The sequence below is a fragment of the Nothobranchius furzeri genome, chromosome 10 (assembly GCF_043380555.1).
Source record: "Nothobranchius furzeri strain GRZ-AD chromosome 10, NfurGRZ-RIMD1, whole genome shotgun sequence".
Lineage (NCBI taxonomy): Eukaryota > Metazoa > Chordata > Actinopteri > Cyprinodontiformes > Nothobranchiidae > Nothobranchius > Nothobranchius furzeri.
Window position 1 is genome coordinate 3,183,622 of NC_091750.1, and position 20,320 is coordinate 3,203,941.

General features: G+C 40.0%; 2 protein-coding genes across 2 annotated transcripts; one reads left to right on the forward strand and one right to left on the reverse strand.

Annotated features, from left to right (window-relative positions):
- Positions 1 to 6,982: 6,982 nt before the first annotated feature.
- LOC129162297 (uncharacterized) lies at positions 6,983 to 15,172 on the reverse strand. The gene is made up of 4 exons (XM_070555261.1): positions 14,744 to 15,172; positions 13,921 to 14,001; positions 12,364 to 13,182; positions 6,983 to 7,177 (listed from the first exon to the last, which is right to left on the reverse strand). The coding sequence occupies exons 1-4, from the start codon at positions 15,170 to 15,172 to the stop codon at positions 6,983 to 6,985; spliced, it is 1,524 nt and encodes a 507-aa protein (XP_070411362.1).
- Positions 15,173 to 15,511: 339 nt separating this feature from the next.
- LOC129162298 (uncharacterized) lies at positions 15,512 to 18,965 on the forward strand. The gene is made up of 9 exons (XM_070555262.1): positions 15,512 to 15,587; positions 15,995 to 16,045; positions 16,133 to 16,251; positions 16,346 to 16,741; positions 16,820 to 17,039; positions 17,146 to 17,357; positions 17,452 to 17,599; positions 17,678 to 17,787; positions 18,133 to 18,965. The coding sequence occupies exons 2-9, from the start codon at positions 16,006 to 16,008 to the stop codon at positions 18,442 to 18,444; spliced, it is 1,557 nt and encodes a 518-aa protein (XP_070411363.1). The 5' UTR covers positions 15,512 to 15,587; positions 15,995 to 16,005; the 3' UTR covers positions 18,445 to 18,965.
- Positions 18,966 to 20,320: the final 1,355 nt, after the last annotated feature.

The following is a 20,320-nucleotide window of genomic DNA, read 5'->3' on the forward strand; positions in this document are numbered from 1 at the left end:
GTACTCTAAAACAAACCTGACCTCTCTAGGATATTCATAAGCCAAGTTATAAGCCCACAAATGTGTAACTGGACTACTTCTTTAAATTGACATCAGATCCAGTGACCTTTGGGACATGGTTTGACCCCCTTAGGAAAGTGCTATCATCATGAAACGTTCAGATCACTTACAACTCAATAGATTCTACCTTCCTGTAACGTTTCAGCCTGATTGGACCTTGTTTTCACACAAATGAACCCAGAATGATGTGAAATTGTGCTTCGTGCAACATAATTCTGGATGCCATTTAAAAACCATAAGTGCTAATGACTCCATTCCTTTTTGTGGTTGTAGGGGCTGTTGATTGGAGTACACTAAAACAAACCTGATCTCTCTAGGACATTCAGAAGCCAAGTTATAAGCCCACAAATGTGTAACTGGACTACTTCTTTAAAGTGACACCAGATCCGGTGACCTTTGGGACATGGTTTGACCCCTTATAGGAATGTGCGATCATCATGAAACATTCAGATCACTTACAACTCAATACATTCTACCTTCTTGTAACGTTTCAGCCTGATTGGACCTTGTTTTCACACAAATGGACCCAGAATGATGTGAAATTGTGCTTCGTGCAACATAATTCTGGGTGCCATTTACAAACCATAAGTGCTAATGACTCCATTCCTTTTTGTGGTTGTAGGGGCTGTTGATTGGAGTACACTAAAACAAACCTGATCTCTCTAGGACTTTCAGAAGCCAAGTTATAAGCCCACAAATGTGTAACTGGACTACTTCTTTAAAGTGACACCAGGCCTGGTGACCTTTGGGACATGGTTTTACCCCCTATAGGAAGGTGCGATCATCATGAAACGTTCAGATCACTTACAACTCAATAGATTCTACCTTCTTGTAACGTTTCAGCCTGATTGGACCTTGTTTTCACACAAATGGACCCAGAATGATGTGAAATTGTGCTTCGTCCAACATAATTCTGGGTGCCATTTACAAACCATAAGTGCTAATGACTCCATTCCTTTTTGTGGTTGTAGGGGCTGTTGATTGGAGTACACTAAAACAAACCTGATCTCTCTAGGACATTCAGAAGCCAAGGTATAAGCCCACAAATGTGTAACTGGACTACTTCTTTAAATTGACACCAGGCCTGGTGACCTTTGCGACATTGTTTTACCCCCTATAGGAATGTGCGATCATCATGAAACGTTCAGATCACTTACAACTCAATAGATTCTACCTTCTTGTAACGTTTCAGCCTGATTGGACCTGGTTTTCACACGAATGGACCCAGAATGATGTGAAATTGTGCTTCATGCAACATAATTCTGGGTGCCATTTACAAACCATAAGTGCTAATGACTCCATTCCTTTTTGTGGTTGTAGGGGCTGTTGATTGGAGAACATTAAAACAAACCTGATCTCTCTAGGACATTCAGAGGCCAAGTTATAAGCCCACAAAGGTGTAACTGGACTACTTCTTTAAAGTGACACCAGGCCCGGTGACCTTTGGGACATGGTTTGACCCCTATAGGAATGTGCGATCATCATGAAACATTCAGATCACTTACAACTCAATAGATTCTTCCTTCTTGTAACGTTTCAGCCTGATTGGACCTTGTTTTCACACAAATGAACCCAGAATGATGTGAAATTGTGCTTCGTGCAACATAATTCTGGGTGCCATTTAAAAACCATAAGTGCTAATGACTCCATTCCTTTTTGTGGTAATGGGGGCTGCTAATTGGAGTACTCTAAAACAAACCTGACCTCTCTAGGATATTCAGAAGCCAAGTTATAAGCCCACAAATGTGTAACTGGACTACTTCTTTAAATTGACATCAGATCCAGTGACCTTTGGGACATGGTTTGACCCCCTTAGGAAAGTGCTATCATCATGAAACGTTCAGATCACTTACAACTCAATAGATTCTACCTTCCTGTAACGTTTCAGCCTGATTGGACCTTGTTTTCACACAAATGAACCCAGAATGATGTGAAATTGTGCTTCGTGCAACATAATTCTGGATGCCATTTAAAAACCATAAGTGCTAATGACTCCATGCCTTTTTGTGGTTGTAGGGGCTGTTGATTGGAGTACACTAAAACAAACCTGATCTCTCTAGGACATTCAGAAGCCAAGTTATAAGCCCACAAATGTGTAACTGGACTACTTCTTTAAAGTGACACCAGATCCGGTGACCTTTGGGACATGGTTTGACCCCTTATAGGAATGTGCGATCATCATGAAACATTCAGATCACTTACAACTCAATACATTCTACCTTCTTGTAACGTTTCAGCCTGATTGGACCTTGTTTTCACACAAATGGACCCAGAATGATGTGAAATTGTGCTTCGTGCAACATAATTCTGGGTGCCATTTACAAACCATAAGAGCTAATGACTCCATTCCTTTTTGTGGTTGTAGCGGCTGTTGATTGGAGTACACTAAAACAAACCTGATCTCTCTAGGACATTCAGAAGCCAAGTTATAAGCCCACAAATGTGTAACTGGACAACTTCTTTAAAGTGACACCAGGCCTGGTGACCTTTGGGACATGGTTTTACCCCCTATAGGAAGGTGCGATCATCATGAAACGTTCAGATCACTTACAACTCAATAGATTCTACCTTCTTGTAACGTTTCAGCCTGATTGGACCTTGTTTTCACACAAATGGACCAAGAATGATGTGAAATTGTGCTTCGTCCAACATAATTCTGGGTGCCATTTACAAACCATAAGTGCTAATGACTCCATTCCTTTTTGTGGTTGTAGGGGCTGTTGATTGGAGTACATTAAAACAAACCTGATCTCTCTAGGACATTCAGAGGCCAAGTTATAAGCCCACAAATGTGTAACTGGACTACTTCTTTAAAGTGACACCAGGCCCGGTGACCTTTGGGACATGGTTTGACCCCTATAGGAATGTGCGATCATCATGAAACGTTCAGATCACTTACAACTCAATAGATTCTACCTTCTTGTAACGTTTCAGCCTGATTGGACCTTGTTTTCACACAAATGAACCCAGAATGATGTGAAATTGTGCTTCGTGCAACATAATTCTGGGTGCCATTTACAAACCATAAGTGCTAATGACTCCATTCCTTTTTGTGGTTGTAGGGGCTGTTGATTGGAGTACATTAAAACAAACCTGATCTCTCTAGGACATTCAGAGGCCAAGTTATAAGCCCACAAAGGTGTAGCTGGACTACTTCTTTAAAGTGACACCTGGCCCGGTGACCTTTGGGACATGGTTTGACCCCCTATAGGAATGTGCGATCATCATGAAACGTTCAGATCACTTACAACTCAATAGATTCTACCTTCTTGTAACGTTTCAGCCTGATTGGACCTTGTTTTCACACAAATGGACCCAGAATGATGTGAAATTGTGCTTAGTGCAACATAATTCTGGGTGCCATTTACAAACCATAAGTGCTAATGACTCCATTCCTTTTTGTGGTTGTAGGGGCTGTTGATTGGAGTACACTAAAACAAACCTGATCTCTCTAGGACATTCAGAAGCCAAGTTATAAGCCCACAAATGTGTAACTGGACTACTTCTTTAAAGTGACACCAGGCCTGGTGACCTTTGGGACATGGTTTTACCCCCTATAGGAATGTGCGATCATCATGAAACGTTCAGATCACTTACAACTCAATAGATTCTACCTTCTTGTAACGTTTCTGCCTGATTGGACCTTGTTTTCACACAAATTGACCCAGAATGATGTGAAATTGTGCTTCGTGCAACATAATTCTGGGTGCCATTTACAAACCATAAGTGCTAATGACTCCATTCCTTTTTGTGGTAATGGGGGCTGTTAATTGGAGTACTCTAAAACAAACCTGACCTCTCTAGGATATTCAGAAGCCAAGTTATAAGCCCACAAATGTGTAACTGGACTACTTCTTTAAATTGACACCAGATCCGGTGACCTTTGGGACATGGTTTGACCCCCTTAGGAAAGTGCTATCATCGTGAAACGTTCAGATCACTTACAACTCAATAGATTCTACCTTCTTGTAACGCTTCAGCCTGATTGGACATTGTTTTCACACAAATGAACCCAGAATTATGTGAAATTGTGCTTCGTGCAACATAATTCTGGGTGCCATTTAAAAACCATAAGTGCTAATGACTCCATTCCTTTTTGTGGTTGTAGGGGCTGTTGATTGGAGTACACTAAAACAAACCTGATCTCTCTAGGACATTCAGAAGCCAAGTTATGAGCCCACAAATGTGTAACTGGACTACTTCTTTAAATTGACACCAGATCCGGTGACCTTTGGGACATGGTTTGACCCCTTATAGGAATGTTCGATCATCATGAAACATTCAGATCACTTACAACTCAATAGATTCCACCTTCTTGTAACGTTTCAGCCTGATTGGACCTTGTTTTCACACAAATGGACCCAGAATGATGTGAAACTGTGATTCGTGCAACATAATTCTGGGTGCCATTTACAAACCATAAGTCCTCATGACTCCATTCCTTTTTGTGGTTGTAGGGGCTGTTGATTGGAGTACACTAAAACAAACCTGACCTCTCTAGGACATTCAGAAGCCAAGTTATAAGCCCACAAATGTGTAACTGGACTACTTCTTTAAAGTGACACCAGGCCCGGTGACCTTTGGGATATGGTTTGACCCCCTATAGGAATGTGTGATCATCATGAAACGTTCAGATCACTTACAACTCAACAGATTCTAGCTTCCTGTAACGTTTCAGCCTGATTGGACTTTGTTTTCACACAAATGGACCCAGAATGATGTAAAATTGTGCTTCGTGCAACATAATTCTGGGTGCCATTTACAAACCATAAGTGCTAATGACTCCATTCCTTTTTGTGGTTGTAGGGGCTGTTGATTGGAGTACATTAAAACAAACCTGATCTCTCTAGGACATTCAGAAGCCAAGTTATAAGCCCACAAAGGTGTAGCTGGACTACTTCTTTAAAGTGACACCAGGCCCGGTGACCTTTGGGACATGGTTTGACCCCCTATAGGAATGTGCGATCATCATGAAACGTTCAGATCACTTACAACTCAATAGATTCTACCTTCTTGTAATGTTTCAGCCTGATTGGACCTTGTTTTCACACAAATGGACCCAGAATGATGTGAAATTGTGCTTCGTGCAACATAATTCTGGGTGCCATTTACAAACCATAAGTGCTAATGACTCCATTCCTTTTTGTGGTTGTAGGGGCTGTTGATTGGAGTACACTAAAACAAACCTGATCTCTCAAGGACATTCAGAAGCCAAGTTATGAGCCCACAAATGTGTAACTGGACTACTTCTTTAAAGTGACACCAGGCCTGGTGACCTTTGGGACATGGTTTTACCCCCTATAGGAATGTGCGATCATCATGAAACGTTCAGATCACTTACAACTCAATAGATTCTACCTTCTTGTAACGTTTCAGCCTAATTGGACCTTGTTTTCACACAAATGGACCCAGAATGATGTGAAATTGTGCTTCGTGCAACATAATTCTGGGTGCCATTTACAAACCATAAGTGCTATTGACTCCATTCCTTTTTGTGGTTGTAGGGGCTGTTGATTGGAGTACATTAAAACAAACCTGATCTCTCTAGGACATTCAGAAGCCAAGTTATAAGCCCACAAAGGTGTAACTCGACTACTTCTTTAAAGTGACACCAGGCCCGGTGATCTTTGGGACATGGTTTGACCCCCTATAGGAATGTGCGATCATCATGAAACGTTCAGATCACTTACAACTCAATAGATTCTACCTTCTTGTAACGTTTCAGCCTGATTGGACCTTGTTTTCACACAAATGAACCCATAATGATGTGAAATTGTGCTTCGTGCAACATAATTCTGGGTGCCATTTACAAACCATAAGTGCTAATGACTCCATTCCTTTTTGTGGTTGTAGGGGCTGTTCATTTGGAGTACACTAAAACAAACCTGATCTCTCTAGGACATTCAGAAGCCAAGTTATAAGCCCACAAATGTGTAACTGGACTACTTCTTTAAATTGACACCAGATCCGGTGACCTTTGGGACATGGTTTGACCCCCTTAGGAAAGTGCTATCATCATGAAACGTTCAGATCACTTACAACTCAATAGATTCTACCTTCCTGTAACGTTTCTGCCTGATTGGACCTTGTTTTCACACAAATGAACCCAGAATGATGTGAAATTGTGCTTCGTGCAACATAATTCTGGGTGCCATTTAAAAACCATAAGTGCTAATTACTCCATTCCTTTTTGGGGTAATGGGGGCTGTTAATTGGAGTACTATAAAACAAACCTGACCTCTCTAGGATATTCAGAAGCCAAGTTATAAGCCCACAACTGTGTAACTGGACTACTTCTTTAACGTGACACAAGGCCCGGTGACCTTTGGGACATGGTTTGACCCCCTATGGGAATGTGCTATCATCATTAAACGTTCAGATCACTTACAACTCAATAGATTCTACCTTCTTGTAACGTTTCAGCCTGATTGGACCTTGTTTTCACACAAATGGACCCAGAATGATGTGAAATTGTGCTTCGTGCAACATAATTCTGGGTGCCATTTACAAACCATAAGTGCTAATGACTCCATTCCTTTTTGTGGTTGTAGGGGCTGTTGATTGGAGTACATTAAAACAAACCTGATCTCTCTAGGACATTCAGAGGCCAAGTTATACATTGCAAATTATTTGCAGCTTAACAAGATTTGTTGTCTTTAATCTATTCAAATTGTCTTCTCCATCTTGTTTTAAACATTACAAGCTAGTTTCCAGTCTAATGCATTAGAAGATCAGTCTTGTTTTAAGTTAATTTTGTTTTTTATTCTTATGTAGTCTGTAAATCTTAAATGTAACCATTTTACATTAATTTCAAGCAAAAAAAAATTTCAGCTATCGTTTCAAATAAAAATCTTTCTCAAAATAAGAACCACTCACTTGATTTTCTTTAAATAAGAAAAACACAGTCCCATCAACATATTTATTATAGGTTTAAAGCAATGACATCTTCAAGGTTATATTTTGTCATAACATAGACACAGTTTTTGAAATTGACTGTGTAATATGAGGTATAATCAAGTAGGTTTTCAACATCAGTCAGTTCGGTTGCTTGGGCAAGGTTAGGTATTGCAACTTCATAGGCAAGAAACTCTTTGTTAAAACCCAATGTTTCATACACCTGGTATTCAAAGCAACATAGCACACTATTAACAACGAAAATGTTTTTTATGAGTCCAAAGGTAGGGATTAAACCATTTGCTGAAATAGGAATCATGGATCTGTCACAGATGTATTTGCTAACAAGTGAAATAAGCCACTTTACTCTAACAGCATGATGTACAGCATCTTCAATGCCCAAAAAATCTACAACCTTTGATTGTAAATGACCAAGATGGCGCCCATGACCGGCTGCGTGTCTGCTCAGCTCCCAACCTTTTTTGTTTTTCTATTGTATTCTTGTATTTTTTCCATATGCAGTGCCGATTCTCTGCTGGTGTATGATCGGGACTTCCTGCTCTCGATCCGCTCTAGAATGGATGATTTTCAGAACTCTAATGCGGGACACCTTTTTCCACCGCCGCTGGAGACTGACGCGAACCCAGCTGCAGAGCCTGTGTTGCTCCACGCTTTCCCACCGCCGCTGGAGACTGACGTTAGCCCAGCTTCCGGGCTTGTGCTGCCCGTCGGTTTGCCGCTGCCCCGGAGACCGTGGAAAAAGAAGCGGGGGAAACGAGGCGGCTTCTTTGTTCAGCTCCGAAGGATCCGGCGTGGCGAAGCCATATCGGAGCGCTGCTCCGTGACTGTGATGTCCCGGATCCATCGGCATCTCAATCGAGTCGAGCTGATCTCGCTGCTACCGGGAGGACATGGAGCTGAATGTTACATGGATGTGTCTGAGGTGTGGATGACCGGCCAGTTGGGAGCTCACGGAGCTGAGAGCTGCGCGAGTGCGTGGGATGTGGGGATGATTCTCCAGCTGGGAGCTCACGGAGCCAAGCGCTGTATGTGTGCTTCGGAACCGAGGATGATCCGGCGGCCGACCGCTGCTGACCAGCTTGCGGCACACAATCGGGGGAGATGTGGAGATCGCCTAATCACATCAGATTACTGCGTATGGGGAAAGGAGCGGTGCTTTCGGAGTTCCCCTGATGCTCGAGGTGGGTGCTTGGTGCCTGTTGTTTCTTTGGGTTCCACCGGGTTGCCCTCCCGCTCTCGTTTTCGCCGCTCTCGTTTTGGACGGCACAATCAGCGGGGAATAAATATGGCCAACCTACAGTATATTGCAAGATTTGATGGAGCCGGACTTTCTCTTCCATCGGGAAAGCAGTCGACTCGCTTTGCACTGATCAATGCCAGATCGGTTGGAAATAAAACTTTTATTCTGAAGGAATTCTTCCTGAACAATAGCTTGTCTGTTCTATGCGCCACTGAATCATGGTTAACCCCTGGAGATTCAGCTGCTATTGTTGAAATGTTACCTCCTGGATGCTCCTTCATTAACATTCCAAGAGCACAGCGCCGGGGCGGAGGTCTATTGACTATATTCAAATCAGATCTTGTCTGCACACCGATTACCCATCAATCAACTCCATTGTCTTTTGAATTAAGTTTGTTTGAACTGGGACGTTCCCCTCCATTGTTATGTGCACTCATTTACCGTCCACCACCCTATAACAAGGATTTTCTTAATGAATTTGCAAACTTCCTGGCAGACGTCTCCTGCAGATATGGAAAAATACTCTTGCTGGGTGATTTTAATATTCATGTCTGCTGTCCTGACAAACCTTTGGTAAAGGATTTCTTAGATCTTATTGACTCATTTAGCATGTCCCAACGTGTTAATGGACCCACTCATGGTCATACACACACACTAGACCTGATTTTTTGTCATGGGCTGCAAATTAGTGATCTTGGCATTCTACCTGCAACTTTTTCTGATCACTCACCAGTTGTGTTTAATATGAACTTAGACTCTGCCTCTCGTGTTGAGTGTTTCCGTCCCAGCTTCTCTCGAACAATCGGACCCAATACTGCTGCACATTTTGCTGCTATTCTTGCTTTGAATTCAGCTCCATTTCAATCTACTGATGAATTTACTGTTGTTGAGGGATTACTTCATGCGCTTGATTCATCCTGTCTGGCTGCTTTGGATATTGTCGCTCCATTAAAATCAAGGCGAAATACATCCCGACCTGACCCATGGCTGAACGAGCAAACTCGTTCCATGAGACAACATGCCAGAAGACTGGAACGTAAATGGATAAAAGACAGGCTTACTGTATCCTTTGAATCCATGAGAGAGGCGTGGTCTCAGTACCAAAGAGCAGTCAGAGGCGCAAGAAATCGATTTTTTGCAAGCATCGTAACGGCTAATTCTAATAATCAAGGTGTGTTATATAAAACTATGAATGCAGTGCTTTCACCAGTTACAAAACTATTTTCCTCTGCGTCTGCTGACTTGTGTAACCAAATCCTGCAGTTTTTCTTAAATAAGATTAGTGTAATCAGAGCTCAGATTCACCAAACCAACCATGTTCCTGATTCAGTCATTCCCCCTCATGTGCAACTTCAAAGCTTTCAGCCCATCTCTCTGCCCTATCTAGAAAAAACTGTTGCTGCCATGAAACCGTCTGGCTCCCCAGAAGATGTTATCCCACCTCGTCTCCTGAAAGAGGTTTTTCCTTTCATTAGCCATAATGTGCTAGACATCTTAAATAGTAGCTTGACATTGGCTGAAGTTCCTTCTGCCTTTAAACACGCCGTTCTTCAGCCAATCTTGAAAAAACCTGGTCTCGACCCCACTGATTACTCTAATCTCCGACCAATTTCCAAATTACCGTTTTTATCTAAGGTCCTTGAGAAAATAGTGTATGAACAGATGCTGACACATCTAAATGACAATCAGGTAATGGACATTTTTCAGTCCGGTTTCAGAAAACAGCACAGCACTGAAACTGCTCATGTTCGGGTGTTTAATGACATTTTTCTCGCTTTAGATTCAGGTTTCCATGTGGTTCTGCTACTTTTGGATCTATCAGCAGCATTTGACACGATCGATCATAACATCTTGATCACCAGACTTCAGACTTGGGCTGGCATTTCTGGTTCAGCCCTAGATTGGTTCAGGTCATACTTTTATAACAGGTCCGCTAGAGTCATGTTGGATGGCTGTTCATCCGAGTCACAACCACTCCGTTGGGGTGTCCCACAAGGTTTAATACTCGGCCCGTTACTATTTAACCTCTATATACTGCCCTTAGGAGCCATTTTCAGAAGGCACGCTGTCTCATACCATCTTTACGCTGATGACTGTCAGATCTACTTTTCATTCAAGCCAACTCAATAAATGCAAGTTCTGTCTGATTGTATCGATAATGTTAAGCTTTGGCTTGCTGATAACTTCCTCCATCTGAATGACTCCAAAACAGAAGTAATCGTTTTTAATCCTCACAGCATCCCGGCTACTCATCAACCTGACCTCAACTATCTATCACCTAATGTCTCCACTGTAATTTCCAACCTTGGAGTTAAAATAGACCAGGCTCTGAAGATGGATGCTCAGGTCAATAACACAGTTAAATCATGTTTTTACCACCTCAGGCGTATCTCTAAACTAAAGCACATCCTGAGTGTTCGTCTTCTCAAATCAGTAGTCCACACTTTCATCACTTCACGGCTGGATTACTCCAACTCCTGCTTATACGGCATCAGTAAAGCAGCTCAATCTAGACTTCAGCTAGTCCAGAATTCAGCAGCTAGGTTCCTGACTGGAGTTGACAGAAGACAGCACATTACACCAATTCTAAAATCTCTCCACTGGTTGCCCGTTCATCTCAGGATCAATTTCAAAATCATGCTGCTCACTTATAAATCCCTGAACAGTCAAGCTCCTCCATATCTGTGTGAACTCATCCATTACTACAATCCGCCTCGTGCTCTCAGGTCTGAGGATAAGCTCCTCCTAGCTCTTCCAAACGCACGTCTGAAAAGCCGTGGAGAAAGGGCTTTCTCTGTCTGTGCTCCCAAGCTGTGGAATGCATTGCCACTACTAGTGAGGCAAGCACCAACAATTAGCATTTTTAAATCTCGCATGAAAACTCACTACTTCAACCTTGCATATAATACATAAACATGGACCACTTTCGACAACTGCATTCTTTCTACAATAGAATGCACAATAATTAACATCTGTATTACTGTGGTTCTTTCATATGTTTTTATCTGTTGTTTCACATTCCTTTGCGTTTTTAGTGTTTTACGACTGTTAGTTCGAGTATTTTCTTGTTTTCATTTTTTCTTATAAACTATGCTTTAAATGTCATTCTGAACGTGTTAATTTAACTGTAATCTTTTAATGTACAGCGCCTTGTCTGGTTGTAATGCCATGTTGAATGCGCTTTATAAATAAAATGGTATGGTATGGTATGGTATGGTAAATGATTAATATTAGATACATCTGATACAGGACCTAGTTCTTTTTCATGTAAAAAAAATTGGATGCTCAATTCCTGTTTCACTTTGACAACACTCCAGCAGCTGATTGTGGTTTACAAGAGACTTGCACACATTCTTAAAATTTAATTTGGATGACCATTGTTTAAAAAAACTATGTTTAGACTCGAATCTCATGCACATATGCCGTATTACAGGTCCCAGAGCAATAATCTGAGAGGGAAGATGTAGCATGTAATGTTGCTTTGGGATTACATTGTTTTCAGGAAATAGTTGTCTGAATTGTTTAAGATGATTCTCTATCATCTGTTTTAGTTTGGACACAGTTTGTACAGACAAAACTGGGGCAAAAAGTATTTTAACAATTTCAATTAAATCCAAAATAAACTGGATATATGGATTTTTCTCCACAACACAGTCCAATAAGAATGGCAAAATCTTGATCAATATAAGCATCTGTCCAGAGGATTGTTTGAGTCTGTTGTCACTTGAAGCTAAAGTAGCTATACTAATTGGTGAAGGCTTGTCACGTATGTCTGTTGATGAAAAAGGAAAAGTCTGCATGGCAGAATTAAAAATGTCCAATTCTAAATTTCCAGATAAAACAAGATATTTCAACACACACTTAATTTCCATTGGTGCCACTCCTTCAAGAATTATATGCATAATATCCTGTGGCATTTGCTCTATGAGATTCAAACCTGGGAAATCAACTAACTTGCTTTGTCTATTTATGCCAAAAGTCGTTTTAAGCGAGGATTTTAAGAATTCAGTAGTTGCCCTATCAGTTTCTTTGCATTGTCTTATGTGTCTGTCCAATGTCCGTCTGGTGAAACTCTGTTCATTGAAATTTGCTTGCATTTCATCAAAAGTACACTCACAATGGTGGCATTTGCTATATGCAAAACCAACTCCTTCCTTAAATCCTGCAAGCTCATGCTGGGCAAGAGTGTCTCCACACACAGCAATAACTGCTCCATTTAAATAAAATTCCCCATTCACAGTGTTAATCATAACACCGTCATACAGCAACTTCAAGTCCTCATCAATTCTCTGCAGTATAATGTCTACCCCACACTCATCTATGTCTTTAGACTTTGCGATTCCAATAAGTCTGATTGAAGCCAGCTTTGATCTAAACTTAGGGTTGATGTTGCCTAATGTGTAATAAAACATTAATAATTTATTTACACCTGCACGTGACCCTAGGGGGTTACAAATTTCTATCTCATCAGAATACAATATAAGTTGTAAGGCAGAGTTCTTCTTAGAAAACAGTGGGTTGGTTTTGAAAATAATTCCATCATTAATGTCATACAAAAAATTGGCCTTGGAGCAACTTTGAGGTGCAGCACTGAACATGTCAAATAGTCTTGAATTGGATAGTAGCTGTTTCAAACTATCAATCAGAGGGATGTAGTAGAAAGACTTGTTTTTGATTGCAAGAACTCTAGATTCTCCCTTTTTAACTCTACAGGCATACTTGGAAATGATGATCTCCTCAGGTGAAACTGGGTTAAAATGCATCTGTGTTGCTGGGTCCTGTAGGTTAATAGCTGCACATAGAGGAAAGGGGTCCTGAAAGTTGTCCAGTGTTGAAAGAACTTCTGCTTGTAAAGGTCCAGTGCTGTCAGGATGCCTTTGTAGGATGGTCTTCATTTCTTCTCTCAAGGATGCCAGAAGAGCCGTTTGATACTGTTGAACACCAAGGACAATGTTGTTCACACTCGTCTGATGGGAAAAAAAAATAACATTAGAGAAGTGAAAATGTAAATAATATGAAAAACATAGCAAAGCAACTCAATGACTGTCCTCATCTGAAATGTTTCTTTAACATAGAATGTGCTACTACTACTTCAGCTGTAGAAATAGTTCAGATTCACACAAATAGGCTTCTAAAGAATCATAAAATGAGCAGCCTCAGAAACACTATTAAGTAAATGTGGTGTGTGTGTGTGTGTGTGTGTGTGTGTGTGTGTGTGTGTGTGTGTGTGTGTGTGTGTGTGTGTTCTTGTCTTCTCGATCCCCAGTGAGTCGTGGAGGATGGCTGCTTATACTGAGCCAGGATTCTCTGGAGGTTTCTTCCTGTTAAAAGGGAGTTTTCCTCTCCACTGTCGCTAAATGCTTGCTTAGTATGAGGATTGCTGTAAAGACACTGATACTAGTCAGTGACTCAATGCAACCTGCTGGGTTCCTTATATAGGAAACTTTTTACTGAGTGGCATACCTAACTGTTTACTGTGTGAAGTGCCCTGAGACGACTATTGTCGTGATTTGGCGCTATATAAATACAATGCATTGAATTGTTAACTTTTTTCAGTGTTATTTATTTATAGTAAAATAGTAATGAAAAAACTTGTTAAGGTTAAAATATCTTTTCACTCCAGTGAACCACACTTTAAAATTATCCCCTTTTTTCCAAATGAACAATGACACAAAAATAGGGGGTATTATTAGATGAGGCAGTACCTGTGATAGGTGGCATTGCTCACGCACACCAATAGCAAATGCAGCTGCACATCTGGCGAGAGCAACAGGTTCTCTTACGCCCTACAGGACCAAAGAAAGACAATTGTGTAAGAAAAGTAACACCCTGAATGTGTTTCCAATTCTATCAGTAACTAAACAAAGCAAAACAAATATTACAGCAGTTGGTTGTATTTATTTGCAATTACAAAATTAATATGATGAGGCATATCTAGTCAAGCTGCACATTTTGTAAACAATTTAGGAATTATTTAATAAATTTAAGCAATCTTTATGGAATCGACTCCGGAGTTAAGTGAACCCGCTTGTTGAAAGCTGCTGGCTCACTGTTAAGTCAGTTACACCAATTATACACCAGTAAATAAGGAGAAGTTTAAATCGGTTTAAAATATTGTAACTCAGCCTACAATATTTTACAAATATGAACTTCAGTAGACACAATTTGAAAAAAAAGCTGACAACACAACAAATAAGTCAAATAAATAAATATGGAGGAACCATAACAGCATCAGTAAACATCATGTCTGAGCTCTGTGTGGAATATTCATATTCATAGTGATGTTCACTTTGATGCCTAAGTTCGCCTAAAATATTTTAATATAAATAAATGTGTATTTCTGTGTCTGTTTTTGTGTATTACGATGTACATTGATTTTACTTCAGTATGCCTGTAAGAAATTGACAGAAAAGTGACAACAAACAAGTGATGAGGTAAAGGATAAACCATCTGAGACAAGCTTCAGTGCTAGAAAGCTTCATTTGGAAGATATTCATAAATCACACACACACACACAAAGTACATTACCTGATTCTGACGTGGTGTTTGAACATCCGATTGGTCTTTGTCCATCAAATTCCGACTTTCCTGTCGCTCCTGCTCCAACACAACCGACGTTTGTGGGAAATCTGGTGTTTCTGCTTCAATTGGTCTTGTTTCGGTAGTACAGTCGGCAAAAATAGCTGTACCAAAATGTTCACTTCCTAACAGATTTGCATCGAATGAAGCTGAGAGACAACCTGTGGGAGGTTTCCCAGCAGCGAAATATTGTGAATGTGTCCGTCTGAGATGGTAATAGAAAGAGTTGAAAACGCGGTATTCCTCGGCGCATCCATCGACTCCACAAATGACACGGAAATCCGTACTGCGACTGTGTGCAGTATTAATGTGACTTAAAAGTGACTTCAGCGTTAATGCAACAAAAACAAAGCAAATAACGCACCTCCAGCAGGCCATTGTATAACTACAAAGTCACGCATAAAATGCTGGTTTATAGTCAAGTTCAAAAGCTACTCTTTAGCTGCTTCACCTATGAGCCGGAAGTGGAACTTCTACCGCGCTAGTTTGGAACATACCAACTTGATGGGGTTTTTATCCTAACTATGTAACAAAATAAAACTGCCCCAAAAAAGATACTGAAATGAAATCCATAAGACAAGTTATTTAATAGAATAAGAGATTTAAATATACTAACTTTTATCATGAATGCACAAATTACTAAAATTTATGTAGAAGCAAAAATTTAGATTTTCACCCCCTTCTTGTTCCGTGTTAGTTGTTACCCAACTCCATTTTATTTGCATGCGGGCGATCTTCGTTACAGTGGCAAGAAAAAACTGTATGAGAACAAACACTTCATGAATAGAGAGAGGTAAGCAATTTTAAAATGTGATATATAAGCAAGAGAGAGTTAAGCAATTTTAAAATGTTATATATAAGCAGTGTTCAGCCTAATTGTTGTTTTCAACTCAAGCGGACAGAATAGATTTTATTTGGGCGGGAATGTCTAACGGAGCATGCTAACAAATGCTAGCGTTAGCTTAGCATCCCTGGCACAAGTTTTAGAGAACAATTATTAAATAAATTAGCAAGTCTCCTTTTCCCATTTTACAGCTAAACAGCGGAGCATGTCTGCTGGACATTCATCTTAATCATCCTCCTGAAAAAATCTTCTTTTGTTATTATTTTTATATTAATTAGATTTATTACAGTGGGCTCAAAAGTTTTATTCAGGAATCAAAAAATCTAATCAAATAACAAAATATATTTGTTTTGCAGGTGATTGAGCTATGGAGAAGCTGGATCACGTAACAGTATCTATCCTTACAGGTTAGATTTCATTTTACATGTATGTGTGTGTGTGTGTGTATTTATGTGTGTGTGTGTGTGTTTAACTGGCATTTGTCTTTTTGTTAGCTGCATGCATTGACGAGCCCATGCTCTTAACATTGAGCCGCGAGGATCTGAGGGACCTGTTTCCTGGGCCTGAACACTTTCTCACTAGAAAGCGTGTGTGGTCAGTAATTCACCCTGAGGTATTGTGTAAAAATATTTATTTCAGCAAATCTCTAGAAAGTGTGCTTTTATTTTTGCATTACTTGAAACTTTTCTTTTCTCACCCTAAACCAGGAAGACCATCCTGTAACACAGACCCCTGAAACATATTCTTCACCCAGGGTAGTTCCAACAGCCAGGCCTCAAAGTCCTGATGCTAAAAAAAGCCAGCAGAAGACCTTGCAGCTCCCCAGTCCTCCGGAATATGTAGTGTACACAGACAGTGAGTTGGAGCAATGCAGAAAGAGTTACTATGATTTGGCCCATGTCAGCCGGGAACATGAATGTGTCATGTCCAAAGAACTGAGATGCAGACTAGTGAGAAATACAATCACAAGTATGGTGTCCCTTTTGAGAGCAAGCGAAGGCCAAATGGAGCGATACCCCTCTAAGAACGAAATCACTGCAATGGCTAAAATAATCATGGAATATTATCCTATGCTAAAGGATAATGATGCAAGCGTGAAACACGTAAGTTCGTCTATTTGTCTCCTCCATGAATCATTTTGTTTTGTTTAGTAAGCATGAAATATATGCATTTGTCACCAGGAGAGCATCAACGCAAAGTTACTAAAAAGGCTGCAAAATATGAAAACTCCTGTAAAAAAGCAAGGGCCAACACCAGACAGGGGCCGGCCAAAGAGAAGACTCACTGACCTCTCTCCAACTGATAAAGAAGCTGATGATGAAGATGCTGATTGCAGTTCTTCCAGTGGTGCATCTAATCTGCTGTTATCACCTGCAAGCAGTTCTGATGCTTCCACTTCATGTGAGTACATACATGTAATTTTTAAAAATGTTTATCGACACACAAGCCATATAGCCAATGTTATGTATAAGTCTATAAAATGCTCTTGTACTTCTCCCCATTTTAGCTGACAGGGTTAGTCCGCAAATACAAGCAAGACTTTACAGAAGATTACAAGAAATGTGCACGAAGCCGAAACCAAACCAAGAAGATGTGTCCCAGTTATTAGACCTCGAGTTTGACTCCAGAAGAGCCTTCATTGACTCAGACTCCTTGAAAGAGGAGAACCGAGCTTCCCACATCTTGGATGCATATCCATGCTTTAAAGAACTGCATCATGTACGCTATTGGGAGAGTTCATAATTGGAATCAAATTAGAAATGTATTTTCTCTGTTATTTATTTTATTTTTTAATCTGTGTTTAATATTGTAGGTGTTGGGTGAGCTGCGCAGAATTTTGGATCCTCACAACAACAAGTTCGTCAGTCAAATCAAACAAAGATGGCAAGAATTTTGCTCCAGGGTGGAATTCTATGGTGTGTCAAAGAAGGCAATGAATCCACCAATGACTATGGACAAAAGTAAGCATAAAAATTTGAATACAAAGTTCTCATCCTTTTAAATGTAAGTTTATGCAGGTTTGTTTTTGCTGTGTACAGCTGAAGCCCATCTTGCATTGATGAAGGCTCTTCCAACGCTCTTTCCCTCACCTGCCCATCCACCCAAAAAGATGGGGACTGCTGCTGATGCATTTCTACATGTCCTGAAGGTTTGTTTTGTGTAATTTGCTTTATAAAGATATACTACAGACTCACTACAACAAAATGAAGGAGGGGTAATGCTAAATCAAGTTTTTATAGCATTGTTCTCTAAAATAAAACATCCATGGAGTAGTTTAAAGTCACTCATGCATGTGACTCTTTCACCGGGACTATTCTTTAGGTAGCTTTTTTTCAAGCTCTTCCATTTTTTTCCTCAATGTTTCTCCTGCTGTTCGAAGTGGCCAGAGACAGATAAACCATGAGTTAAAACACAAAAAGTGTGTAACCAACAAAGAAAAGGGTTAAATGTTTTTGAGGTTATGACTAAAATGTGTGCCATGTCTGTCTTGCAGCCTACAGAAGATCCAGATGCAGTCCTCCAGAAACGAAGCTTGTCATGTCCAGTGGTGATGTTCGATGGATGCAAGTGTGTTATTGCTGTTGGGAATTTGCCAGTTACAACATTTGACAAAGAAAAACTTGGTGAGGCTATGATTTATGTGATGGCATACTTTTATACTCTCCATCTGACTTATCCCAAATGCGTGGCAACCCTACTGTCTGTCATTCAGACAGAAGTTCTCCAGGATGCTATTCATGAGCGTGACACTACATCATATTACAAAAAAGCCCTGGCCGAATGGTACGCATTTATTGGAAAGTAGTTGTACAGTTAGTGAGATTATGGGGGTACAGTTACTGATGGAACTGTAATTTAAAGAGCTGCACAGACCAGAGATCCCCCCTTTTCTTTCACTTAGTTACATTCATTGTATTTTATATTCATTATTGTGCCTTTTACTATAACATCCCAGGTTCAGTCGGTCAGACACTAGGATTATAAATGTTGAAATCCTCATGTTTAATCCACCATCATCTATGGCCTGCAGATGGTTACTGAAATATCTCATGTCTCTGACCAAATGAACCTTGAAAGTTACACTAAAAACCTGTTGATTTATGCTTGTGATATTGTTCATGTTGTTTCTATTATAACATTGGTTTTGGTTTTATGTTGAGGACAACGCAGAACTCTTCATCAAGTTCTCTCATAAAAGTGCAGCATTTTTGTTCATGTTTGCATATTTCAGTAATTCTCTACACTACATTTAGTTTGATCTCAGTAGAAACAAAAGTTGACATGTTTAAACAGGTTTAACCCTCCCACTGTCCTAATGGGTGTGACCCCACGAGGAAAGTAGATCATTGAGCAGGGTGGATGGTTTATCCCTTGGGTCCATGTGGCAGGAGTGAGCACCACCTCACCCCTGCCACATGGACCCAAGGGATAAACCATCCACCCTGCTCAATGATCTACTTTCCTCGTGGGGTCACACCCATTAGGACAGTGGGAGGGTTATAAGGAAATTGTCAGACCTGTACAAGGCACATTTTCATTTGTATACCTGTGTGTAATTGTTAAAGTGGAGAAATAAAAGTTTGACACTTGCTCCGTTTCAGTTTTATTATATTTAGTCCATAATGAGAAATATAATCTTATAGCTCTACTTTTAGGATTTATTTGCTAAATTTAAGGGTAAAAAGCAGGAAAAAATTATTAAATTTACTTGTTTTTAGATTATTTGCCTTATTTGTTCCTTAGAGTAAGTGTTTTATGCTTATTTGCAGATTTAACTTCCACAGTTTTTTGCTTAGAACAACTGGTAACAGATTATTTTAAGATTCTATTGTAATTTTCATTGCCTGAAATAGCCATGTAAGGCTTATTTGAAGATTTAATTGTCTTGTGTGTTGCCTAGAATGAGTGTAAAACACTTACTTTTAGCTTTGTTTAAGTCTAGATATTATTCTTATTTCAAGAAATCTTAGTAAGAAAAATTCACTCACTGCACTGGCAGATAATTTAACTTGTTTTTAGTTATTATTGACTTTAAAAAAGTGTATTTGTCTAGTATTAAGCAGGTTGGTTTTTGCAGTGTAAGCCCACAAAGGTGTAACTGGACTACTTCTTTAAAGTGACACCAGGCCCGGTGACCTTTGGGAAATGGTTTGACCCCTATAGGAATGTGCGATCATCATGAAACGTTCAGATCACTTACAACTCAATAGATTCTACCTTCTTGTAACGTTTCAGCCTGATTGGACCTTGTTTTCACACAAATGAACCCCGAATGATGTGAAAGTGTGCTTCGTGCAACATAATTCTGGGTGCCATTTAAAAACCATAAGTGCTAATGACTCCATTCCTTTTTGTGGTAATGGGGGCTGTTAATTGGAGTACTCTAAAATAAACCTGACCTCTCTAGGATATTCAGAAGCCAAGTTATAAGCCCACAAAGGTGTAACTGGACTACTACTTAAAATTGACATCAGATCCGGTGACTTTTGGGACATGGTTTGACCCCCTTAGGAAAGTGCTATCATCATGAAACGTTCAGATCACTTACAACTCAATAGATTCTACCTTCCTGTAACGTTTCAGCCTGATTGGACCTTGTTTTCACACAAATGAACCCAGAATGATGTGAAATTGTGCTTCGTGCAACATAATTCTGGGTGCCATTTACAAACCATAAGTGC